The following is a 23,494-nucleotide window of genomic DNA, read 5'->3' as shown; positions in this document are numbered from 1 at the left end:
CTTTCCTTGTAAACCAGGCAGTCAGGATAAAACCTCTGTGACGGTTGTATTCATAACTGTGGCCATGTCTTGCAAAATAAATGAAATAGACTTGGCGTCACTTGTGCGGGCGTTACTGGTTGTGACAATTGGGGAGAGCTAGATGGCGAACCCTCATTTACTTCTGACTGAGAATCATCTATTGCTCTATATTTAAGTGCTAATATATGTTCTATATAGTTTATAGACATATCAGTACAATTGGGACACATTCTAAGAGGGGGTATCACAATGGCTTCAAAACATATTGAACAAGGATTTTCCTTGGTGTCAGACATGTTAAACAGGCTAGTAATGTAACAATCAAGCTTGGAAAACACTGTAATCAAAGTAAATAAAACTTAGAAATAAAACGGTACTGTGCCTTTAAGAGGAAAAAAAGCTGCACAAATTCTGCAAAACAGTGTAAAAAAGCAGTAAACATAACAAAATTTTTACAGTACTATCATATAGCCTTAGTAACTTTGCACAGCTATGCAAATAAACAATTAACCCCTTAATGGCAAAAACGGATTGAAAAAACATCAAAACCAGTAAAAAAGACTTTCAGCACTTTTCCACAGCAGTGCTGCTGTGGCTCCTACCTGCCCTTCAGAACAATTTGTGGGGGAAAAAACTTCTTTTACAGCCCTCAAAACACGGCAGGAACCTCTGGAGAAGCAGCTAGAAGTCTCAGAGGAAAAGAAACAGCACAACTGAGGCCCGAAAATAGGCCCCTCCCACCTCACTCGAGTTTTGAGGCTTAACAGACAAACACTAGAGTGTCTCTAAATTAACCATGTGGGTTAGAAAACTCAAAAACAAGCCACAATGACCCCTTTAGTCCCTTCAAAAAAACTTTATAATTGCATCATTCACTGAATAAACAAAAACGTTTTTACCAAACAGTGTCACCAGTAACTAATGAGCCCTTCATGCAAGCTGAAATTCCTATCCAAGTGTCTGAATACAGCTTACCCTTCCCTCATGGGGATATTGCCAGCCTTTTCTAGAAATAACATAGTCTGTCTAGAAAAAAATAGACTGAACATACATTGATGCAGTTTAGCCTGCAAAATGTTCCCCCCAACTGAAGTTTTTCCTGTACTCTTCAGCCCTTGTGAGAACAGCAGTGGATCTTAGTTACAAAATGCTAAGATCATCATCCTCCTTGCAGAAATCTTCATCCCTTTTCTGCCAGAGAGTAAATAGTACACCGGTACCATTTAAAATAACAAACTTTTGCTTGAGAAAATAAAAACCTAACATTTTTGTCACCACACAGCTCTTTGCCCTTCCTAGCAGTTAAGCAGGCAGAGAGAATGACTGGGGGGTGGAGCTAAGGGGGGAGCTATATAGGAAGCTCTGCTGTGGGTGCTCTCTCTGCCACTTCCTGTAGGGGAGGAGAATATCCCACAAGTAAGGATGAATCCGTGGACTCGATACATCTTACAAGAGAAACAAGTTCTGAAAGATTATCACACCAAACAGCAGAGGTACTGTTGATGCATGCAACACTGACTGCAGGTCAAAACATAAATCCTACAAGCTAAAAGGATCTCCTATGAAAACCTTTAAGAAACCTAAAGGATTTTTAGGAGGAACTATCCTCCAAAGGAAAAGTGGTATGCCTGACCAAAGAGGGAATAGCTGCATCTACCTTAGGAACAGTCTCCCAAATCTCTTTATTAACAGAAGGAAGATTAAACACAGATTACATTTGGTAAATATAACAAAAGGTATACCTGACATTTGCCATTCCTTAGAAACTGAATCAGCCACAGGAAAAGAGGAAGATTTAGGAGCTGCGTTAAAAAAGTTTAAAAAAAAGTTTATACTAACCGCCCTTACGCTATGAAGGTGCAGGTTCTTACCTTTAAGCACCTTCATTCACTATGCTTACCTGAGCTGCAGCAACTTGCTTCAAGGAGATAAGACCATCCTAGGCTGTGCGAGCACAATGCCAAGGATCTAAGTCAGTAACCGCATCGACTGCAACCCAGAGGACTGGTAGACAAGTTCACATTTTACCTGGGTAGGGCTGTGGATCCACAAGAAACAGCTCACTGTAGACCAGGGGATTGGTGGACAAGTCCACATTTCCCCTGGGAGGCCTGCAAAATTTCTGACTAAGAAAAGACCTTTTACTGCCTGGCTGATATCTCCTGGTCTACCCTTCTGAATGACAGATTACTGCGAGGAGGATTCAGGCCTCAAATCGGTTACAGGATCTCCTTTCAACAACGAATATAACTTGCAATTCACTTTCACCTCACTCCTCATCAAGGAGGCAAAGAAAAATGACTGAGAATCATGGAAAGTGGGAGGGATTTAAAGCTCTGGTACGCTGGGGTTTCTTATGCCTCCTCTTAGTGGTCAGGAGGGGAATTCACACGTGATGACTTGTGGACTCTCACCATTTGATGAAAGAAAATGCCACACGAAAAATAATACCTGTTAATATAAACTGACATGAATAAAATAAAATGCATTTATTAAATACAACATCATAAAACCATATCTCTACATATAATGTAGTGTTCATGTTAAACCTGCTAATCCTAACAGAAAGTTCCAGCAGTGATGCTGTATTTGTTTGTAGTTTGTCCACACCAGTTTCTTTGGAAGCCTAAATATTTAAACATCTTCACATGTACTGTAAACTAAAAACAAAACATGTTGTTAGCTATCATTTTCCTTACCAAATTCTGGAGTAAAGAAGAGGATAATATCCATATTTTATTGTAAATTATACAACTATGAGTCAGCATTTCTATAATTTTAAGGTGGTATTAGAAGAGATTCATATTGTTATAATTTACTACAGACTACTCACAAAAACAATAATACTGCAGAAACATATTGTTTGAATTGCAGACTAAAACAAAAAAAATTGGAGATAAGCTTTTATTATGTTTTCTTAATTGAGTGTATTTGATCATATGCATGTCATTTTATTTTAAACTGTATTACTCTTAGAAGGATTCTCTGCTTTTTTTCTAAACTACTTTTATTAACTTTACATTTATTTCAGGCCACACATCTCATATCTAATATATGGTTCTTAGAAGAAAAAAAATTGGAATGAAAATTATAGCATTTTATCAAAATAAATATACTCAACATATACTTTATTATAATATTTTCTGCAAGAATAAATGTATTCTTAATGTAAGAAATAAATTGAAGATAAGTTTGCATTAATTTAAAGCTAATGGTATTATAAAATTATGGACACCTTTTATTCTTCTTTCAATCAAATTAACTGTGTAATTGTTGCCACTTACCCTTTTTCTTGTTTTTGTTGGAGCTTGGATCTGTAAAAGAAATGAAAAATCAGTCATCAGGGAGTTGTTTTAAAAGTTTAAGAAAATATATAAAATACATTTTGTAAAATATAAACAAATATTACTTGGCTAAAATGGAAACATTTTACATTGAAATATTTTCTGTAAACAAAGGTATGGCTATAAAACCCATTAGGACGCTAATAAAAAAAATACACCTAGATTTAGAGTTCTGCGTTAGCCGTCAAAACCAGCGTTAGGGGGTCCTAACGCTGGTTTTGTCCTACCCCTGGTATTTAGAGTCAGTCAGGAAAGGGTCTAACGCTCACTTTCCAGCCGTGACTTTTCCATACCGCAGATCCCCTTACGTCAATTGCGTATCCTATCTTTTCAATGGGATCTTTCTAACGTCGGTCTTGGCTGAAGTGAGCGTTAGAAATCTAACGACAAGACTCCAGCCGCAGAGAAAAGCCAGGAGTTAAGAGCTTTCTGGGCTAACGCCGGTTCATAAAGCTCTTAACTACTGTGCTCTAAAGTACACTAACACCCATAAACTACCTATGTACCCCTAAACCGAGGTCCCCCCACATCGCCGCCACTCCATTAAATTTTTTTAACCCCTAATCTGCCTACCGCACACCGCCGCAACCTACATTATCCCTATGTACCCCTAATCTGCTGCCCCTAACACCGCCGACACCTACATAATATTTATTAACCCCTAATCTGCCCCCCCCAATGTCGCCGCTACCTACCTACAATTATTAACCCTAATCTGCCGACCGGACCTCACCGCTACTATAATAAATGTATTAACCCCTAAAGCTAAGTCTAACCCTAACCCTAACACCCCCCTAAGTTAAATATAATTTTTATCTAACAAAATAAAATAAATCTTATTAAATAAATTATTCCTATTTACAGCTAAATACTTACCTGTAAAATAAACCCTAATATAGCTACAATATAAATAATAATTATACTGTACTGTAGCTATTTTAGGATTTATATTTATTTTACAGGCAACTTTGTATTTATTTTAACCAGGTACAATAGCTATTAAATAGTTAATAACTATTTAATAGCTACCTAGCTAAAAGAAATACAAAATTACCTGTAAAATAAATCCTAACCTAAGTTACAATTAAACCTAACACTACACTATCAATAAATTAATTAAATAAACTACCTACAATTATCTACAATTAAATCAACTAAACTAAATTACAAAAAAAACAAACACTAAATTGCAAAAGCAAACAAACACTAAATTACAAAAAAAAAACACTAACACCTTAGGGGGGTGTTAGTGTTAGGGTTAGACTTAGCTTTAGGGGTTAATACATTTATTAGAGTAGCGGTGAGGTCCGGTCGGCAGATTAGGGGTTAATAATTGTAGGTAGGTAGCGGCGACGTTGGGGGCGGCAGATTAGGGGTTAATAAATATAATATAGGGGTCGGCGGGGGTTAGGGGCAGCAAATTAGGGGTTCATAGGGATAACGTAGGTTGCGGCGGTGTACGGAGCGGCAGATTAGGGGTTAATTGTATTATGCAAGTGTCAGCGAGAGCGGGGGCGACAGATTAGGGGTTAATAAGTGTAAGGTTAGGGGTTTTTAGACTCGGGGTACATGTTAGGGTGTTAGGTGCAGACATAGGAAGTGTTTCCCCATAGGAAATAATGGGGCTGCGTTAGGAGCTGAACGCTGCTTTTTTGCAGGTGTTAGGTTTTTTTTCAGCTCAAACTGCCCCATTGTTTCCTATGGGGAAATCGTGCACAAGCACGTTTTTGAAGCTGGCCGCATCTGTAAGCACCGCTGGTATTGAGAGTTGCAGTGGCGGTAAATTATGCTCTACGCTCCCTTTTTGGAGCATAACGCAGCCTTTCTGTGAACTCTAAATACCAGCGGTATTTAAAAGGTGCGGAGGAAAAAAAGCATGCGTAGCTAACGCACCCCTTTGGCCGCAGAACTCTAAATCTAGCCGATAGTTTGGAACAGCTCCTAATATACATTTATCACTTTGAAAAAGATTAGGAAATGCATGAATTTCTCTGACAAAACACAAAAACGCATTGCTTCTAATTAGGGATAAAATGGCAAAGATTTATCCTGAAAAAAAAAGTATGGCGAATTCTACTGGTCTGCACATGAAGAATTAGCAACCATTGTTGAAACAAAGTGTTATTCAACATAACCATATGTTTAGAGAATTCAGTCAATGCTAGCCAAATAAATAATTTTCTGATTACACATTTTATTATTATTATAAATAAATCAGAAATGAAAGGCAAATATGCAGGCCCTTTTTAAATTAATAGTTTGGAGATTGTGTTATAATATAGTCAATACAACTTTCCAAAATTATCTACTGAGACTGTATAATTTGCACTGGAAGAAATCATGGTTTTAAAATCTGTAGAAAATCAAAACCACAAACTTTTCCTGGGTAAAATGAGGCTCTTTTTAGCTTTACAAAGGTCACACCCAGAAGACATGACCAGTAAAATAAAATGTTAACAATTTTTGGTGCCCTATTTATCATCCTCGGGGGTATTGTTGTAAATATTACTCCTGAAATAACAAGCATGCAGAGGGCTCAAATACCAAGTTAATATGAAATCATTAGTTCATGGCATGTAATCAGCAGGAATGGTTTTGTTTTGTTATCCTTGCAGAATTTCCTGACATTTTACATTTAATTTGATTTATAACCACAACATCTTCTTACAAGGTTCAACATTTCTTTAATTAGGGGCTAGATTAGTGCAAAATAATTTGCCTGTGGCTTCATCCTATCTTTTTATTAAATTGTAAATGTACACATATCTTTTTTCGTCTATCGCACTATAAAATAAAATGTATACTTACCAGATAAATTAATTTATTTCATGATGGTAAGATTCTACGATGCAAAACACCCCAACACACCAGATCTTTAAATTAATTCCACTTCCCATGTTCCTCAGTCATACGTACAGACCAGTAGATGAAGAAAAAGAAAAGTAGGAAAGATAAAGCAGGGTAAAGAATTGCAAAACAAGTACTGCCACCACCTGAACAAAATAATTATTGGTGCTTGTGGGCTCTCACCATCATGAAATAAATTAATTTTTCAGATAAGCATAATTTTAGTTTTCTTTCATTAGATGGTGAGAGTCCATGAGCCATCACATGTGGGAATCATTACCCAAGCTGTGGAGTCCACGAGACCACTGTGAATAGGTGAGGACAAACAGTGTAGGCAGAATGCTGCTATTCAGGCATTACAAATGCAGCTGCAGAAGAAGCATACACATCAAAGTGATAAAAACTTAGAAAAAGTGTGCAAAGAAGATCAAGTAGCTGCCTTATAATTCTGATCAATAGAGGCCTCATTACGAAAGGCCCAAGAAGTAGGAACTGTTCTAGTGGAATGAGCAGTAATGCACTCAGGGGGAGATTTTCTGCAACCAAATAAGCTTGGCATATTAAGGCTTTAAGCTAAGCTGCTAAAGTAACAGCTATAGCTTTCTGACCTTTGCAAGGCCCAGAAAAAAATAAACAAAAAGAAAAGAAGAAAATCTGTAATCTTTGCTGGCTTCCACATAATATATATAAAGAGCTCTTACAACATCCAAGTTGAGAAGAAGATGCTCCTTAGAATTAGTAGGAGCTGGACAAAAAGAAGGAACCATGATTTCCTGATTAATACTATCTGTAGATAACACTTTAGGAATAAAAGAATAGCTATTGTGGAGAACAGCCTTATCCTGATGAAAAATCAAAAAAGTATGTTCGTAAGACAAACCTGAAAGCTCAGAAACTCTTCTAGTCGAAGAAATAGCTAGAAGAAAAAAAGAACCTTACACGATAAAAGTTGAAGGTCCAAACCATGCATTGGTTTAAAAGGAGGAGCTTGAAGAATTCTCAAAACAAAATTCAGATTTCAATGAGGAGAAAATGGATACATAACTGGTTTGATCCTAATCAAAGCCTGAACAAAGTCCTGAAAATCAGGTATTTTAGCAATTTTCTTATGAAACATAAGAAAAAGAGATGAAATCTGACCCTTCAAAGAACTGTCTGATAAACCTTTATCTAAGCCTTCCTGAAGAAACTCAAGTACTCTAGGAATTCTAAAAGAATTCCAAAAGTAACCTTTGTGAGAACAGCATGCAAAAAAAACGTTTTTCCAGACCTTATCATAAATATGTCTGGCAACAGGTTTTCTAGCTAGGGTATCAATAGCCTTGTCAGAAAAACCTGAGACAGAATTAAGCTTTCAATCACCATGCAGTCAAATTCAGAGTTTTGAAATCTTGATAAAAGAAAGATCCTTGAGAAAGAAGATCTTAGAGGAAGCCTCCAAGGCAGGCACGAGGACATCTGTACCAGATCCACAATCCAAATACTCAGGCCGCCATCAGAGGGTGACAGGGGTGACTCCAGTCAGGGGCCCGGTGGCAGTCCCCAACTGTCAACTTTATTATTGCCATATCGCATAAAGTAATGAATTACTGCAGCTGCCTTCACAGTTTAGTTTGTGCATGGCATGATGGAAATTGTAGTTCCCATGCCGTGCGCAATTTTAAGCAGGAAGGCAGCTTCAGAAGCAGAAGTGTCCCAGAAGCTCCTGCTTCTCTGCAGTGCAGCATGTATTTTAGTGGTGGGCAAACCAGGGAACTGCTTGGGGTGCCATTGCCTCATATTAAACTTGTTAGCACTCTTCTTTGGTTCCCAGTGCTTGGGGTTAAATTTTAGAAATGTCTGCTCAGTATCAGATGTTAGAGAGGGAACAAAAAGAGAAGTCCTGTGGAATATTGTATCCAAACTGTTTTTGTTTTAGCACTGTCAAAGAGGGCTGCAATGCAGGTGTCAGGCTTCTCATTGCTAAACAACAAATAAATATATTAGTTTATTGCAGTTGTTTTAAAACAAAGAAAGAGAGAGGGAGGGGAATAGAGAGAGAGGAAAAGAAGAGAGAGAAAAAGGAAGGGAGAGGAACAGAGAGTAAAAGGAAAGGAGAAAGAGAGTAAGAGATATAGAGAGTGAATAGGGGATAGAGAGAGAGTGAGTAAGAGAGAGAGTAAATGGGAGAGGGTGTGAGTCAGAGAGAGAGAGAGAGAGAGTAAGAGAGAGAGAGAAAGAGAGAGGGACGGAGAGGAAGAGAGAGGGAGAGGAAGAGGAAGAGAGAGAGGGAGGGAGAAGAAGAGAGAGAGGGAGGGAGAAGAAGAGAGAGAGAGAAAGGGAGAAGAAGTGAGAGAGAGGAAAAGAGGGAGAGGAAGAGAGAGAGAGGAAGAGAGAGAGAGGGAGAGGAAGAGAGAGAGAGAGGGAGAGAGAGAGGAAGGGAGAGAGGAAGGAGAAAAAAAAGAGGAAGAGAGGGAGAAGAAGAGAAAGGGAGAAGAAGAAAGATAGAAATAGTGGGATAGAGGGAGAGCAAGAGAGAGAGAGGAAGATAAATAGAGGAATAAGAAAAGTGAGTGGAATAGAGAGAGGGAAAGCTAAGAAGAGAGAGGAAGATAAATAGAGGAAGAGGAAAAAGTGAGAGGGAGAGGAATAGAGAGAGAGGGAAAGAGAAGAAGAGAGAGATAGAAAGAGGGAGAGGAAGAGGAAGAGAGAGAAAGATAAATAGAGGAAGAGGACAAGTTAGAGGGGGGAGAAATAGAGAGAGGGAAAGAGAAGAAGAGAGAGAGAGGAAGGGAAAGAGAAAGAGAGAGAGAGAGAGAGAGAGAGAGAGAGAGAGAGAGAGGATAGGAAGAAGAGAGGGAGATGGGGGAGAGGAAAAGAGAGGCAGCAGAAGAGAGAGGGAGAGTAAGAGACAGGGAGAGGAGGAGGAGAGAGGAAGAGAAATAAAGGAAAAGAGAGAGAGAGATGGAAAGAGAAAAAGAGAGGAAGAGAGAGAGGGAGAGGAGGGAGAGGGAGAAGAGAGAGAGGGAGGTAAAAGAAGAGAGGGAGGGAGGGAGAAAAAGAGAGGGAGGGAGAAGAAGAGAGAGAGGGCGAGAGGAAAATAGAGAGGGAGGGAGAAGAAGAGAGAGGAAGGGAGGAGAAGAGAAAGAGAGGGAGAGAAAGAGAGAGAGAGAGAGAGAGAAGGGGAGAAAGAAAGGGTGAGGAAAAGGGAGAGGGAGAAAGAGGGAGAGAAGGAGATAGAGAAGGAAAGAGAGAGACACACACACATAGGTAAAACTTTTTTACCGTTAGAATCTAACAAAATCAGATTAATATAATGTTTAAGCATGCATATGCAGCCCACAATTAGATAAATATATGTCAAATAGCTGTTTACCAGGGTAAAACACATGCCACTATTTTAGCAGATACACAGTAACTCCACTAACCATGCTACACCCCAGCACAAAACATCAAGCCTACAAAAAACTTTTAACATTTTATAACCAGTCAAATGTTTTCTCGCTCTCACATACCCAATCATATTAAAGCCATGCATTAAAAAACATAAGATGTGAGAAGCGTTATAAACTCATAAGGAACATAAACTTACTGAAGTGTAGACAGGAAGCAGGAAGTTTTCAGGCAGATAGATTTCCCACCTGAAAACTTTCTGACATGCAACTATATAGTCCACCAGCAGCAATGTAAAATAACACCAAAAAAATTATACAGCCTCCTCTCAAGGGCCGAATTGCCCAATGGTCAGTCCATCACTGCCCAGAAACGTACCTGTTAAGTCTGTAATTACTCAGCTGCTACTGCTTCTCGGTCTTTCCCCACCGCCGGCCTCTCACTGTGTGCGTGCACTGAAGTTTAGCGTGCTGAGTTTATTCTGCCCCTTTGTCATGCTAAGCCTAAATAATGCACGCTCTTTACAGGCCAGGCCACCAGAGCCTCTTAGTGTTGAGTAGACGATGTTTGTGAACTTATAACTCGCGTGCCAATAGAGAGTTCTCTGCGTGCTAGCTGTGGCACGCGTACCATAGGTTCGCCATCGCTGCTCTAGAGCATCTATTAGATTTGCCCAAAGGGTCTTGAGACCTGGAACAATACTGAGGCAGTTTGCAATTGAAATGAGAGGCCATGAGATCTATCTCTGACAGAAACCAAGGTTATTCCAACTCTGGAGAGCCCTAAAGATTGTACGGAGTTCTGGAACATTTATTTGTAACCTCACCTCCTGAGGAGATCAAACTATCTGTGCTCTCCGAGATCCTCAGACTGCACCCCAACCTAACAGGCTGGCATCTGTGGAAATTACAACCTACACTGGATGAAGAAACAACCAGGGATTGATGAGTCTGCACCCAAGTTAGGGACTGTCTTGTCTAACAGAATCCTCTGAGACAGATTCTTGTGGTACCCATTCCATTGATGCAACATCTGCAATTGGAGGGTCTGAAGATGAAATCTGGCAAATGGAACTGTATCTGATGCAGCCACCATGAGACCCACAACTTCAATCCACTGAGCTACGAAAGGGAGAGAATTCAGCTGCAGAAGGGCACAGGCCTATTGCAGCTTCAGTCTGCGCTGATCTGTCAGAGACAAAGACATAGCCACGGAATTTATTATTAACCCCCAAAAGAGACACACAAGTCTGAGGAGTTGATATGCTCTTTGGAAAATGTATTTTCCAACCGTGACACTGAAGCAATTGAAGAACCATATGAGTGTGAGACACAGCTATATGAAAAGAAGAAGCCTGAACCAGAATATCATTCAAGCAAGGAACTACAGACATTCCTTGAGCTTGAACTACAGACAACAAAGCTCCCAGTACTTTTGTTAATACTCTGGGAGCTGTAGCCAGACAAAAAGGGAGGGCAACAAACTGATAATGCTTGTCTAGGAAAGCAAATTAACGGCTAGATTTAGAGTTTTGTCGGTAAAGACCCGCGTATCTAACGCTGGCTTTTTTCTGGCCGCACCTTTAAAATGTGTGTAGAGCATATTAAACGCAACTTCAACTCTCGATACCAGAGTTGCTTACGGACGCGGCCAGCCTCAAAAACGTGCTTGTGCACGATTCCCCCATAGGAAACAATGGGGCTGTTTGAGCTGAAAAAAAACCTAACACCTGCAAAAAAGCAGCGTTAAGCTCCTAACGCAGCCCCATTGTTTGCTATGGGGAAACACTTCCTACGTCTGCACCTAACACCCTAACATGTACCCCGAGTCTAAACACCCCTAACCTTACACTTATTAACCCCTATTCTGCCGCCCCCGCTATCGCTGACCCCTGCATATTATTTTTAACCCCTTAATCTGCCGCTCCGTAAGCCGCCGCTACTTACATTATCCCTATGTACCCCTAATCTGCTGCCCCTAACACCCGCCGACCCCTATATTATATTTATTAACCCCTAATCTGCCCCCCACAACGTCGCCTCCACCTGCCTACACTTATTAACCCCCTAATCTTCCGACCGGACCGCACCGCTATTATAATAAAGTTATTAACCCCTAATCCGCCTCACTAACCCTATAATAAATAGTATTAACCCCTAATCTGCCCTCCCTAACATCGCCGACACCTAACTTCAATTATTAACCCCTAATCTGCCGACTGGAGCTCACCGCTATTCTAATAAATGTATTAACCCCTAAAAGCTAAGTCTAACCCTAACACTAACACCCCCCTAAATTAAATATAATTTTAATCTAACAAAATTAATTAACTCTTATTAAATAAATTATTCCTATTTAAAGCTAAATACTTACCTGTAAAATAAATCCTAATATAGCTACAATATAAATTATAATGATATTATAGCTATTTTAGGATTAATATTTATTTTACAGGTAACTTTGTATTTATTTTAACCAGGTACAATAGCTATTAAATAGTCAGCCAATCAGAATCAAGTTCAATCCGATTGGCTGATCCAATCAGCCAATCAGATTGAGCTTGCATTCTATTGGCTGATCGGAACAGCCAATAGAATGCGAGCTCAATCTGATTGGCTGATTGGATCAGCCAATCGGATTGAACTTGATTCTGATTGACTGATTCCATCAGCCAATCAGAATATTCCTACCTTAATTCCGATTGGCTGATAGAATCCTATCAGCCAATCGGAATTCGAGGGACGCCATCTTGGATGACGTCATTTAAAGGGACCGTCATTCGTCGTTCAGTCGTCGGCCAGGATGGATGTTCCGCGTCGGAGGTCTTCAGGATGCTGCCGCTCCGCTCCGGATGAATGACGATAAAAGATGCCGCTTGGATGAACACTTCAATCGGATGGAAGACCTCTTCTGCCCCTCTTGGATGAAGACTTCTACCGGATGGAGGACCTCTTCTTGCTCCGCTTGGATGAAGAATTTGGCTCGGCTGGGTGAAGACGACTCAAGGTAGGGAGATCTTCAGGGGCTTAGTGTTAGGTTTATTTAAGGGGGGTTTGGGTTAGATTAGGGGTATGTGGGTGGTGGGTTGTAATGTTGGGGGGGGTATTGTATGTTTTGTTTTACAGGCAAAAGAGCTGAACTTCTTTGGGCATGCCCCGCAAAGGGCCCTGTTCAGGGCTGGTAAGGTAAAAGAGCTTTGAACTTTAGTAATTTAGAATAGGGTAGGGCATTTTTTATTTTGGGGGGCTTTGTTATTTTATTAGGGGACTTAGAGTAGGTGTAATTAGTTTAAAATTGTTGTAATATATTTCTAATGTTTGTAAATATTTTTTTATTTTTTGTAACTTAGTTCTTTTTTATTTTTTGTACTTTAGTTAGTTTATTTCATTGTATTTATTTGTAGGAATTGTATTTAATTTATTTATTGATAGTGTAGGTTTAATTGTAACTTAGGTTAGGATTTACTTTACAGGTAAATTTTTAATTATTTTAACTATTTTAGCTATTAAATAGTTCTTAACTATTTAATAGCTATTGTACCTGGTTAAAATAAATACAAAGTTACCTGTAAAATAAATATTAATCCTAAAATAGCTATAATATAAATATAATTTATATTGTAGCTATATTAGGATTTATTTTACAGGTAAGTATTTAGCTTTAAATAGGAATAATTTATTTAATAAGAGTTAATTAATTTCGTTAGATTAAAATTATATTTAACTTAGGGGGGTGTTAGTGTTAGGGTTAGACTTAGCTTTAGGGGTTAATACATTTATTAGAATAGCGGTGAGCTCCAGTCGGCAGATTAGGGGTTAATAATTGAAGTTAGGTGTCGGCGATGTTAGGGAGGGCAGATTAGGGGGTTAATACTATTTATTATAGGGTTAGTGAGGCGGATTAGGGGTTAATAACTTTATTATAGTAGCGGTGCGGTACCGCTCGGCAGATTAGGGGTTAATAAGTGTAGGCAGGTGGAGGCGACGTTGAGGGGGGCAGATTAGGGGTTAATAAATATAATATAGGGGTCGGCTGTGTTAGGGGCAGCAGATTAGGGGTACATAAGGATAACGTAGGTGGCGGCTCTTTGCGGTCGGCAGATTAGGGGTTAATTATTGTAGGTAGCTGGCTGCGACGTTGTGGGGAGCAGGTTAGGGGTTAATAAATATAATATAGGGGTCGGCGGTGTTAGGGGCAGCAGATTAGGGGTACATAAGTATAACGTAGGTGGCGGTCGGCAGATTAGGGGTTAAAAAAATTTAATCGAGTGTCGGCGATGTGGGGGGCCTCGGTTTAGGGGTACATAGGTAGTTTATGGGTGTTAGTGTACTTTAGAGCACAGTAGTTAAGAGCTTTATAAACCGTCGTTAGCCCAGAAAGCACTTAACTACTGAGTTTTTTCTGCGGCTGGAGTTTTGTCGTTAGATTTCTAACGCTCACTTCAGCCACGACTCTAAATACCGGAGTTAGAAAGATCCCATTGAAAAGATAGGATACGCAATTGACGTAAGGGGATCTGCGGTATAGAAAAGTCGCGGCTGAAAAGTGAGCGTTAGACCCTTTTTTGACTGACTCCAAATACCGGCGGTAGACTAAAACCAGCATTAGGAGCCTCTAACGCTGGTTTTCACGGCTACCGCCAAACTCCAAATCTAGGCCTTAGGAATTTAACTTGATCCCTGTGAATAGGGATATGCAAATAAGCATTGTTCAAGTCTATGGTAGACATTAACTAACCCTCCTGCACTAAAGGAAGAAAAGTGTGAATTATCTCCATCTTGAAATTAGAACCTTTCAGTAATTTCTTCAAAATTTAGATGTCCAAAACCTCTGGTTTAATTCTGAAGCTGGAACTGGAGCAATCACCCCCATTAGTTCCAAATCTCACACCCACCCAAAAAAGTTTGGAAAACGTATTTGGTACCCCTGGGAAAATATTTGTAAAACCCAGGTTTCCTGAAAAGATCATTTCCAAGCCTCCAGAAAGAGACTCAATTTGCCCCACACCAGAGAATTAACTGTTATGGGGCCTGCACCTTCAGGCAGTCTTGGGAGCTAGGGTAGACTTCTTGGACGGTTTGTTTTTTGACCAATAAGAGTTAGACTTCCAGGAGGATTTAGAGTAGCCTGAACTCTGAGCATAGGAGGCATCTTTCTGAGACTTAGATTTTTGAAAGGTGTGAAAATGCCCTGCAGATCTAGGCTTACCCTTAGATTTCTTATACTGGGGCCGAAAAGATCCCTTACTCCCTTTGACTGTAGCAATAATAGCAGCCAATCCAAACCTAAACAGAGATTTACCCTCAAAAGGAAGAGAAAGCAGTCTGTGCTTAGAAACCATATTAACAGACCAAGGGGCCGATTTATCAAAGCGTCAATCTCAGTGCATTCGCTCGAGTCAATACACTCACCAGACATTGCTGCCGCAAATCCACATACGACGCCCTTATTTATTAAAAGTCTGTCAAAAACATGTGTGTCAAGTACGGAGCGATGAGCATCGGGCTGTTGATAAATAAGAGTCATCGATGTTGCGGATATTCTATTTTTTCAAACTTTATTTATACCATATCATTACTGTCCATGAACAAGAACATTTCTCTAAAGCTTATCTTTTACTTTCTCATATGTTAATGTCCAAGAAATAGCTAGATTTATACCTGAACAAACAATATCTCATAGAAAGTAATTTTTTTGTTTTATTTGTTATACAAAAAAAATCTGATATATATTTTCACATAAATTAATGTGTATTTGTATTTCTAGAAATATATATATGTCAGAAATCTTTTCCAAACATATTTACATGTCTTTAAATGTTATTTTGTTCTAAACAATGTTGTCTTTCATATCCCTGTGTTTATTTATACCACTATATGTATATAGTGTAAACATATTATTATTCTGAGGAAGAATAATTGTGAATATAACATAATCAGGGTATCATAGGTATTTATTTGCAAACTGGATATTTTAAGAGCTAGGCCAGTTTTCTCTCTGCACCTGTGTAACCCTTCCTGATTGCAGTGTAGTTTTAAACACCACCCTACACAGGTGTTATAAAATGGGCTGGCATATAAGATGATATTTCTTAATATTCAAGAGAAGGAAGAAAAACACTGAACATAGCATAACAGTAAAGAGGTGATTTTAATTTCTGCTGTATCTGATTCATGACAGTTTAATGTTAGGTGGACTATCCCTTTGAGCTATCAGCTTAAGATTATATTGAATCAAACATCATTCGATTTTTAAAATCATTGTCAAAAATATTACACTGTGTGTCCTAATGCAATCATCAATGTTTAACTTTAATACTAATTTCACATATACATACTTTCAAAAGTATAATACACAATGTAACAAATGTCACTTATGAGTTCTGATGAGTGATCAATGACACAAGTATTGAGCAATTTGATTAATTAGTGATAGTATAAAATGTATACAGGCAGTCCACGGGTTACAGACATCCGACTTAAGTACAACTCGTACTTACAAATGGAGAAAATAGAGCTTTAATCGCCAATCCTCCTTTCCAGGATAACCCAAAATACTTAAAATCCAATTGTCACAAGGACAGAAAGTGATGTGAAATTTTCTGAACAGGGGCACAGATTGCAAAACAAACTTTTCCCTATGCTATCCAAAACTAAAAAAAGTTTAGCTAGAGTTTCACCTCTAAAAAAAGTGCCTGTTCCAACTTAAATACAAATTCAACGTAAGAACAAACCTACAGAACCTATCTTGTTCGTAACCTAGGGACTGTCTGTATTTAAATCAGATTGGCTGATGTCATAAATCATGTGATTATGCATTTCCCAATCAAAAGTGGTGGAAAGTTTCACTAGTTTGTGGGTTATTTAGGAGTTTGAGTATTGCGTCTAATTTGAAGCGAAGTATTGCGTCAAATTTGGTGTGAAATGCAGTGGGACTTGTATTACATGCGTTAAACAAGGTGAAATTAGATTGATCAAAAAAAGGAAGTTAGCTATAGTATGTAATGTATTTATTTCATTTTTATCCCTATATCTACTAGTCCTGCTGCCAGACAGACATTACCTGTCATTAAAACTACTTTTGAAATGAATCTGTCCTTTGAATTTACATGTGATTATAATATTATTTAACATTTTATTTAGATACTGAACATGCGTCTTTTTTGTCTGTCTGATTTAGAAAGAGTATACAATTGTAATCAACTTTCTTATTCACATAAATATGTAATAAGCTTCATTCTCTTGCAGCATCTAATATAACCTTTCTGGGTTTTCAGACTCCCATTGATTTCTATGGCATTCGTGGCTTCAAGGGTGCGGTTTGATCGATAGGTACGCTACGGCGGAAAAGACACGAGCGTACCTGTTAAATGTTTGATAAACTGAGAAGACGGTCAAATAGAGTCGAATGTGAATTCGAAACATCTGGAATGACACAAGCATCGATCTGCGTCGGATTGAGATTGCGGGAGCGTACATTACGTCACACATTTCAACTACTTCTAGTAAAAGTTATCACTGTTTTAGTGTTAACATTTTTCTCTGCACATGCATGCGGAGCATAGCACTGAGATATTCTCAGTGCATCAGCATATTAAATACTGCAGTGGCACAAAGTGCCAGTGGGGCTTGTATAATGTCAGCATTTAAAAAATTGAGTCATTACAAGATGGTACAAGCACCTTATGCTCTCTGAGCAAGTGCTGTGTTTAAAATGCTGGTGCAGGGTGCATAATGAAATACACTTTGGAAACCAGCTATAGCTTATATTACAAGCATTATTGCTAATATATGTATATTACAAAAATGCTTCTATTCAATACTGAAATGCATCCATTTGGATTCCAATTTTGGCTGAAATGTCCTTTAAAAAGGGACAGTCTAGTCAAAATTAAACTTTCATGATTCCAATGGGGCATGCAATTTTAACCCCTTAACAACCAGCACCGTACCCTGTACAGCACTGGTGGTTAAGCCCTTAAGGACCAGCGCCGGACTCTGTACAACGCTGCTGTCCTGGGCATCTCTCTGCCGCAACAGTAGCAAGATTGTTCTATTTAGTGCAGGTGAACTAAAACATACTGAGCATAGCTCAGAAACAAATTTTGCTAAGTCAAAAGCGCTAAATTTAAAGCAACAGTAACATCAAAAAACAAAGTTTTTAAAAAGTTCTAAAAACTGCTAGTATAAGGTGAAAATTCTATGTTCCCAGACTATGCCAGTGGGCATGTAAGGTGCAGGTACTTAACTCTTAGCACCACTGACCACTGTGCTTACCTCAGGTGCAGCAACTTGCTTCTAGTAGACAAGCTCATCCTAAGTAGTGCAAGCACAATGCTAAAGATCTGAGTTAATAACAACATCTCAACTGAGGGGATTGGTGGCCAAGTCTACATTTCACCTGGGAAGGGCTGTGGATCCACAAGAAGCAGCTCACTGTAGACCAGGGCATTGGTGGACAAATACACATTTCGCCTGGGAGGCCTGAAACATTTCTCACTGAGAAAAGACATTTCATTGCCTGGCTCATAACTCTGCCCCTCTAAATGACAGGTTATTGTGAGCAGGATTCAGGCTTCAGATTGGTTAGAGGATCTCCTTTCAAAAGATGAGTGGACTTTGCACTTCACTTTCACCCTCACTCCTCATCAAGAAGGCAAAAGAAAATGACTGAGGATCATGGGGAAGTGGGTGGGATTTAAGTTTTTGGTGTGTCGGGGGTGTTTTTTTTCCCTCCTCCTAGTGATCACCTAATGAAAGAAATATAATTTCCAATTTCCAAGGTTATAACATAATATGTAATATTTTGCAAAGAAAAGCAAATGTAAATTATGAATTAAATGTAATACAGATATAAAACACCTTTATTCAAGCTGATTTAGAAATGGAATAGGTTTGGATTTCTGAAGAGTTTGGATTTTGTAATATTTGTATGTTTGCATCTGTAAAATGGGACAGTATGAAGAGGGGATGGGATCAAGAGTAAATATTAATATTTATGTCATTGAGACAATATTTACATGTCATAATACAGTTATATAAATACAACCTAATGGTAGCTTTATATAATTTGCAATACTTTTTATATAGACAGTAACATCAGAAAGATAGTACTGTACTATAATCAGAAAGGTAATAGTTGTATTAAATAATATAGGCTGTTGCGGGTTAAAGTAAGAAATTGGGTAATCCTAGCATTACTCTGGTAAACCTGATGTTACCCAAGCGGCTGTGGGTAAAGCCCTGATGTAACATGATAAATCTTCTCAGAGTGCATCGAGTCACCACATCAAACATATATAAGATGCACTGTAATCACACATCTTCATCTTTTTTGCCACCGTCTGGGAGGTTCAAGGGGGCAGTTTGCCCCCCTTGTAAAGCTCATTCTCCAAGGTTTCACTTGGGGTGGATGCCCAGAGGATCTCATAATACTTCTGGATTTTGGAAATCCAGAATTAGGAATTTGTACTTCTATATAATTTCCCGTGACAAGTACAATGCCTTCAATGTTCTTTCCTTTATGTAGCCATGACTTCTCAGTCCAGTGATTTTATTAATTTTAGCAAACATAAAATGTGGAAATATCCCTAGCTATAATTCTATTTTGGTTTTGCAGTGAAAGGAGTACATTTGTTAGGGACATGAAACCCAAAAATAGATAGATAATAGAAGTATATACACTGGAAAGTTGTTTTAAATAATATGCTCTATGTGACTCATAAAGAAATATTTAATGTCTCTTTAATGCAAACAATAATTTATGCATTTCCTCATGTCAAATTTGTCAATTCCTATAAATTGTTGAAGTAAATAATTTGCTGTCAAATCAAACTAAAATAAATATATCATAATTTTAATACATTTAAAAATTTTTTAAATAAACTGGGCAAAATGTTTTGTTTCTTCTGTTCAATCTAGAAAACGGACACGCTATTACTCAAAGAATGATACATTTATCATCTATCTTAGGCCGGGTTTTACATGTGGGCCTACAATTCCTCCTGAGCACCATGCTTCACTGTCTGTGTAAAATATTAGATCACTAAACAAATAAAAAAAGAACTAATAACATTGGCAGAGCAATTGTGAAATGAATGAACCAATTAGCTTCAAAGACAAAACGTAGACCTTAAAAACAAATGAAACGTCTGTGTTTATCAATAACAATTCAGCTGTTCCATGTTATGTTGGGAAGTAACTGAAAATAAATAAAACTGTTGAAAGCACAATCGATGTGAGTAATATCTGTTTTGTTTGTTAAAAAATAGTAGTATAAAAAGTGCTTTTATTTCTTACAGATACTAAACCCATTTTTTTATTTCATGATTCAGATAGAGCATGCAATTTTATGCAACTTTCTAAATTTACTCCTATAATCAATCTGTCTTCGTTCTCTTGCTATCTTTATTTGAAAAGAAAGGAATGTAAGCTTAACAGACGGACCATTTTTTGTTCAGCACCTGGTCAGTTAATTACCTGGACTCAATAATGCAAAAAAATATTTTTGCTTTATATTGTCACTATAATACATTTCAGAGAGTGAATGTGGTGATTAGATTAAAAACTGTATTGGGTTACATCATTTGAACAAATTTAGTTTAAGAAAATATATATCTATAAAAAAATGATGTCACAAAATACATTGTGAAATAATGCATATCATCATCAAAAAAAAAATCTCATGCACATTTTAAGTACACATCTAAAGTAAATGAACTACAGCAGGAATCAAAAGACATAACCCTTATCCCCACATTTTCTCAACATAAAATCTGATGTTTTCTTTCTTCTGAAGATAAATTCAGTTTACAGAAAATTTATGTAACGTTCTTTGTCAATGAGTGGAGTAAAATCAAATGCTTTAGGGATAAAATGCCAGATCAAAATCACAAATTAAGACAATATGGTGGCATTATTTCATCTTTTTACAAGCTCAATTTATATGTGAGTTTTTCAGAGATGCAACATTAGTTTAAAAAAAAAAAAATGATGAAAGGAACCCAGCGCTTTAATCTGTACCATCCTCTATTTTGTGTCCCAAGAGGGAGTTTGAAAAGGTGTTAAAAATAGCAGTTTGTCAAAGTTTACAGAATCCTTATGCATCTAGAAATACTTAAATGTAACATAATAAATTACAACAGAACAACTATTTCAAAAGGAATTTTACAGCTAAGGTTTGCTTTGTTTTTCAATGCAAAGAAACAATTTATATCCAATAAAATAAAAAATCCTAACAAAATATATGACCAGTATTAAGTATATTGATTTCCTTTATCTTAACATCTAATTAGGAAGATTAGGAAGCCACACATACCACTTCAAAGTAAAGTGCTGTCAAACACAGGACTGAGTGTATCAGGAAATATCTTTTACTGGAAACTATTGTTACACCTTTTAAATATAGATGTTTAAAACGTTAATGAATAGATACAAAAACATCAGCATTACTACTAGTGTTCACATCAAGGTAAAAAAAAAAAAATCTTGGGGGGAAAAATACATATTGTCAAAAGTGGATATTAGTTTAATTACCATAATATTAGTTGAATATTTTCTGGCCAATTAATTTGCAAAAATAAATACTCCCCCACCCCTTCTTATTAACACATTATCCCCAAATAATTTATTCTTATAGATAAAGATAAATACTAATAAGCACAGCCAGAAAGATTAGATAACATAAGAGATGAAGGAATTGGATAATAAAAACTATTAAACAAACTGAGTTTTTTTTATGTGCTTTAACTTTCAGGATTCAGTAACCTAAAGAAAATAAAACAAACACCTGTGTCAACTTCAAAAGGGACATTAAATGCCTCGCAATTTAGTGTTTCTGCATGCTTTCAATAGATGAACATATCAGCAGAGCCTGAACTATATCAGGACAGATTTAGTTTACTACAACTTTTGAAGACTGTCATGTGCTCTTTTAAATTTTCAAGACTAACTAATAATTATATTGTAGCCAGCTTAGGTTTAATTTTTATTTCACAGGTAAGTTTGTAGGTAGACTAGTTAGTTAATAGTTATTAACTATTTAATAACTACCTAGTTAAAATAAATACACAATTACCTGTGAAATAAAACCTAAGCTACCTTAAAGGGACTCAAAACCCAAAAATGTTCTTTTATGATTCAGATAGAGAATACAATTTTACACAACATTCCTATTTACTTCTATTATCTAATTTGCTTCACTCTTTATATATCCTTTGTTCAATAGCCATGCACATGGCTTAGCCAATCACTCGAGGCATCTGTGTGCATCCACCAATCAGCAGCTACTAAGCATATCTAGATATGCTTTTCAACAAAAAATACTAAGAGAATGAAGCAAACTAGATAATAGAAGTAAATTGGAAAGTTGTTTAACATTGTATGACCTTTCTAAATCATGAAAGAAAAAATTTGGGTTTGATGTCCCTTTAAACTAAAACCTAAAATTACAACAAAAAAAAAACTACCATTACAAAAAAAACACAACCTACCATTACAAAAAAAACAAAAACGAAATTATCCAAAAAAATAAAAATTATTCCTATTCTAATACCCTTTAAAAAAAAAAAAAAACACCCCAAAATAAAAAAGCTTAATCTAGAATAAACTACCAAGAGCCCTTTTGTAGAGCATTGCCCTAAGTTAAACAGCTCTTTTGCTACAAAAAAAACACCCCCTAACAGCATACAAACCCCCACCCATCAAACTACCAACGGCCCTTAAAAGGGCTTTTTGTAGGGCATTTCCCTAAGTTAAACAGCTATTTTGCTACAAAAAAACTACCCCTAACAGTAAACAAATCCCACCCCCCAAACTAGCAAGGGCCCTTAAAAGGGCATTTTGTAGGGCATTGCCCTAAGTTAAACAGCTCTTTTGCTACAACCCCTCCCCCCTAAAAAAATACATTACACAAAATAACAAATTATCAAAAATAATAAAAATTATTCCTATTCTAATACCCATTAAAAAACACCCCAAAATAAAAAACCTAATCTAGAATAAATTACCAACGGCCCTTAAAAGGGCCTTTTGTAGGGCATTGTCCAAAAGATATCAGCTCTTTTTGTGAAAGAAAGAAAAAAGATACAAATACCCACTAACATTACAAACCCCCACCCCCCAAAATAAAAAAAACTATCTAAAAAACCTAAGCTACCCATTGCCCTGGTCTTTTACATGCCCAAACCTTAATCTAAAAATAAAACCCACCCAAAAACCCTTAAGAAAATCTATCACTAACCCCCGACGATCCACAGTTTTTGAAGTCCCGCTTGAACGATCTTCATCCCGGCAGCGAAGTCCTCATCCAAGCGGCGAGAAGTCTTCATTCAGGCGGCATCTTCTATCTTGATCCCGGTGGCGCGGAGCAGGTCCATCGTGAAGACATCCGGCGCGGAGCATCCTCTTCATACCGTCGCCGCTGTACACTGAATCTTCAATGCAAGGTACGCGATTTAAGATGGCGTTCCTTGCATTCCTATTGGCTGAACAATTTGAATCAGCCAATAGAATGAAAGCTGCTAAAATCCTATTGGCTGATTTGAACAGGCCGCCTGGATGAAGACTTCTCGCCACCTGGATGAAGATCGTTCAAGTGGGACTTCAAAAACTAAGTGGATCTTCGGGGGTTAGTGTTAGGTTTTTTTTAAGGTTTTTTGAGTGGGTTTTATTTTTAGTTTAGGGTTTGGGCATGTAAAAGAGCTAAATGCCCTTTTAAGGGCAATGGGTAGCTTAGGTTTTTTTTTTCGAGTTAGGTTTTTTGTTTTGGGGGGTTGGTTGGGTGGTGGGTTTTACTGTTGGGGGGGATATTTGTATTTTTTTTCAGGGAAAAGAGCTAATATCTTTGGGGCAATGCCCCACAAAAGGCCCTTTTAAGGGCTATTGGTAGTTTATTGTAGGCTAGGTTTTTAT

The 23,494-nt window shown here is 37.6% G+C and overlaps 1 protein-coding gene across 3 annotated transcripts in view; it reads right to left on the bottom strand.

Moving 5' to 3' along the window:
* The window catches only part of EDA (ectodysplasin A), a 530,968-nt gene that overhangs the window by 100,748 nt on the left and 406,726 nt on the right, over positions 1-23,494 (bottom strand). For all 3 annotated transcript variants that reach the window (XM_053699041.1, XM_053699042.1, XM_053699043.1), the window contains exon 3: positions 3,306-3,335. In XM_053699041.1, the coding sequence (XP_053555016.1) occupies positions 3,306-3,335 (30 nt within the window). The remainder of the gene's footprint in view (positions 1-3,305; positions 3,336-23,494) is intronic.

This window comes from Bombina bombina, chromosome 1, assembly GCF_027579735.1.
Source record: "Bombina bombina isolate aBomBom1 chromosome 1, aBomBom1.pri, whole genome shotgun sequence".
NCBI lineage: Eukaryota > Metazoa > Chordata > Amphibia > Anura > Bombinatoridae > Bombina > Bombina bombina.
Note: the sequence above shows the minus strand (reverse complement) of the source record. Positions and strands in the feature narration are given on the sequence as shown.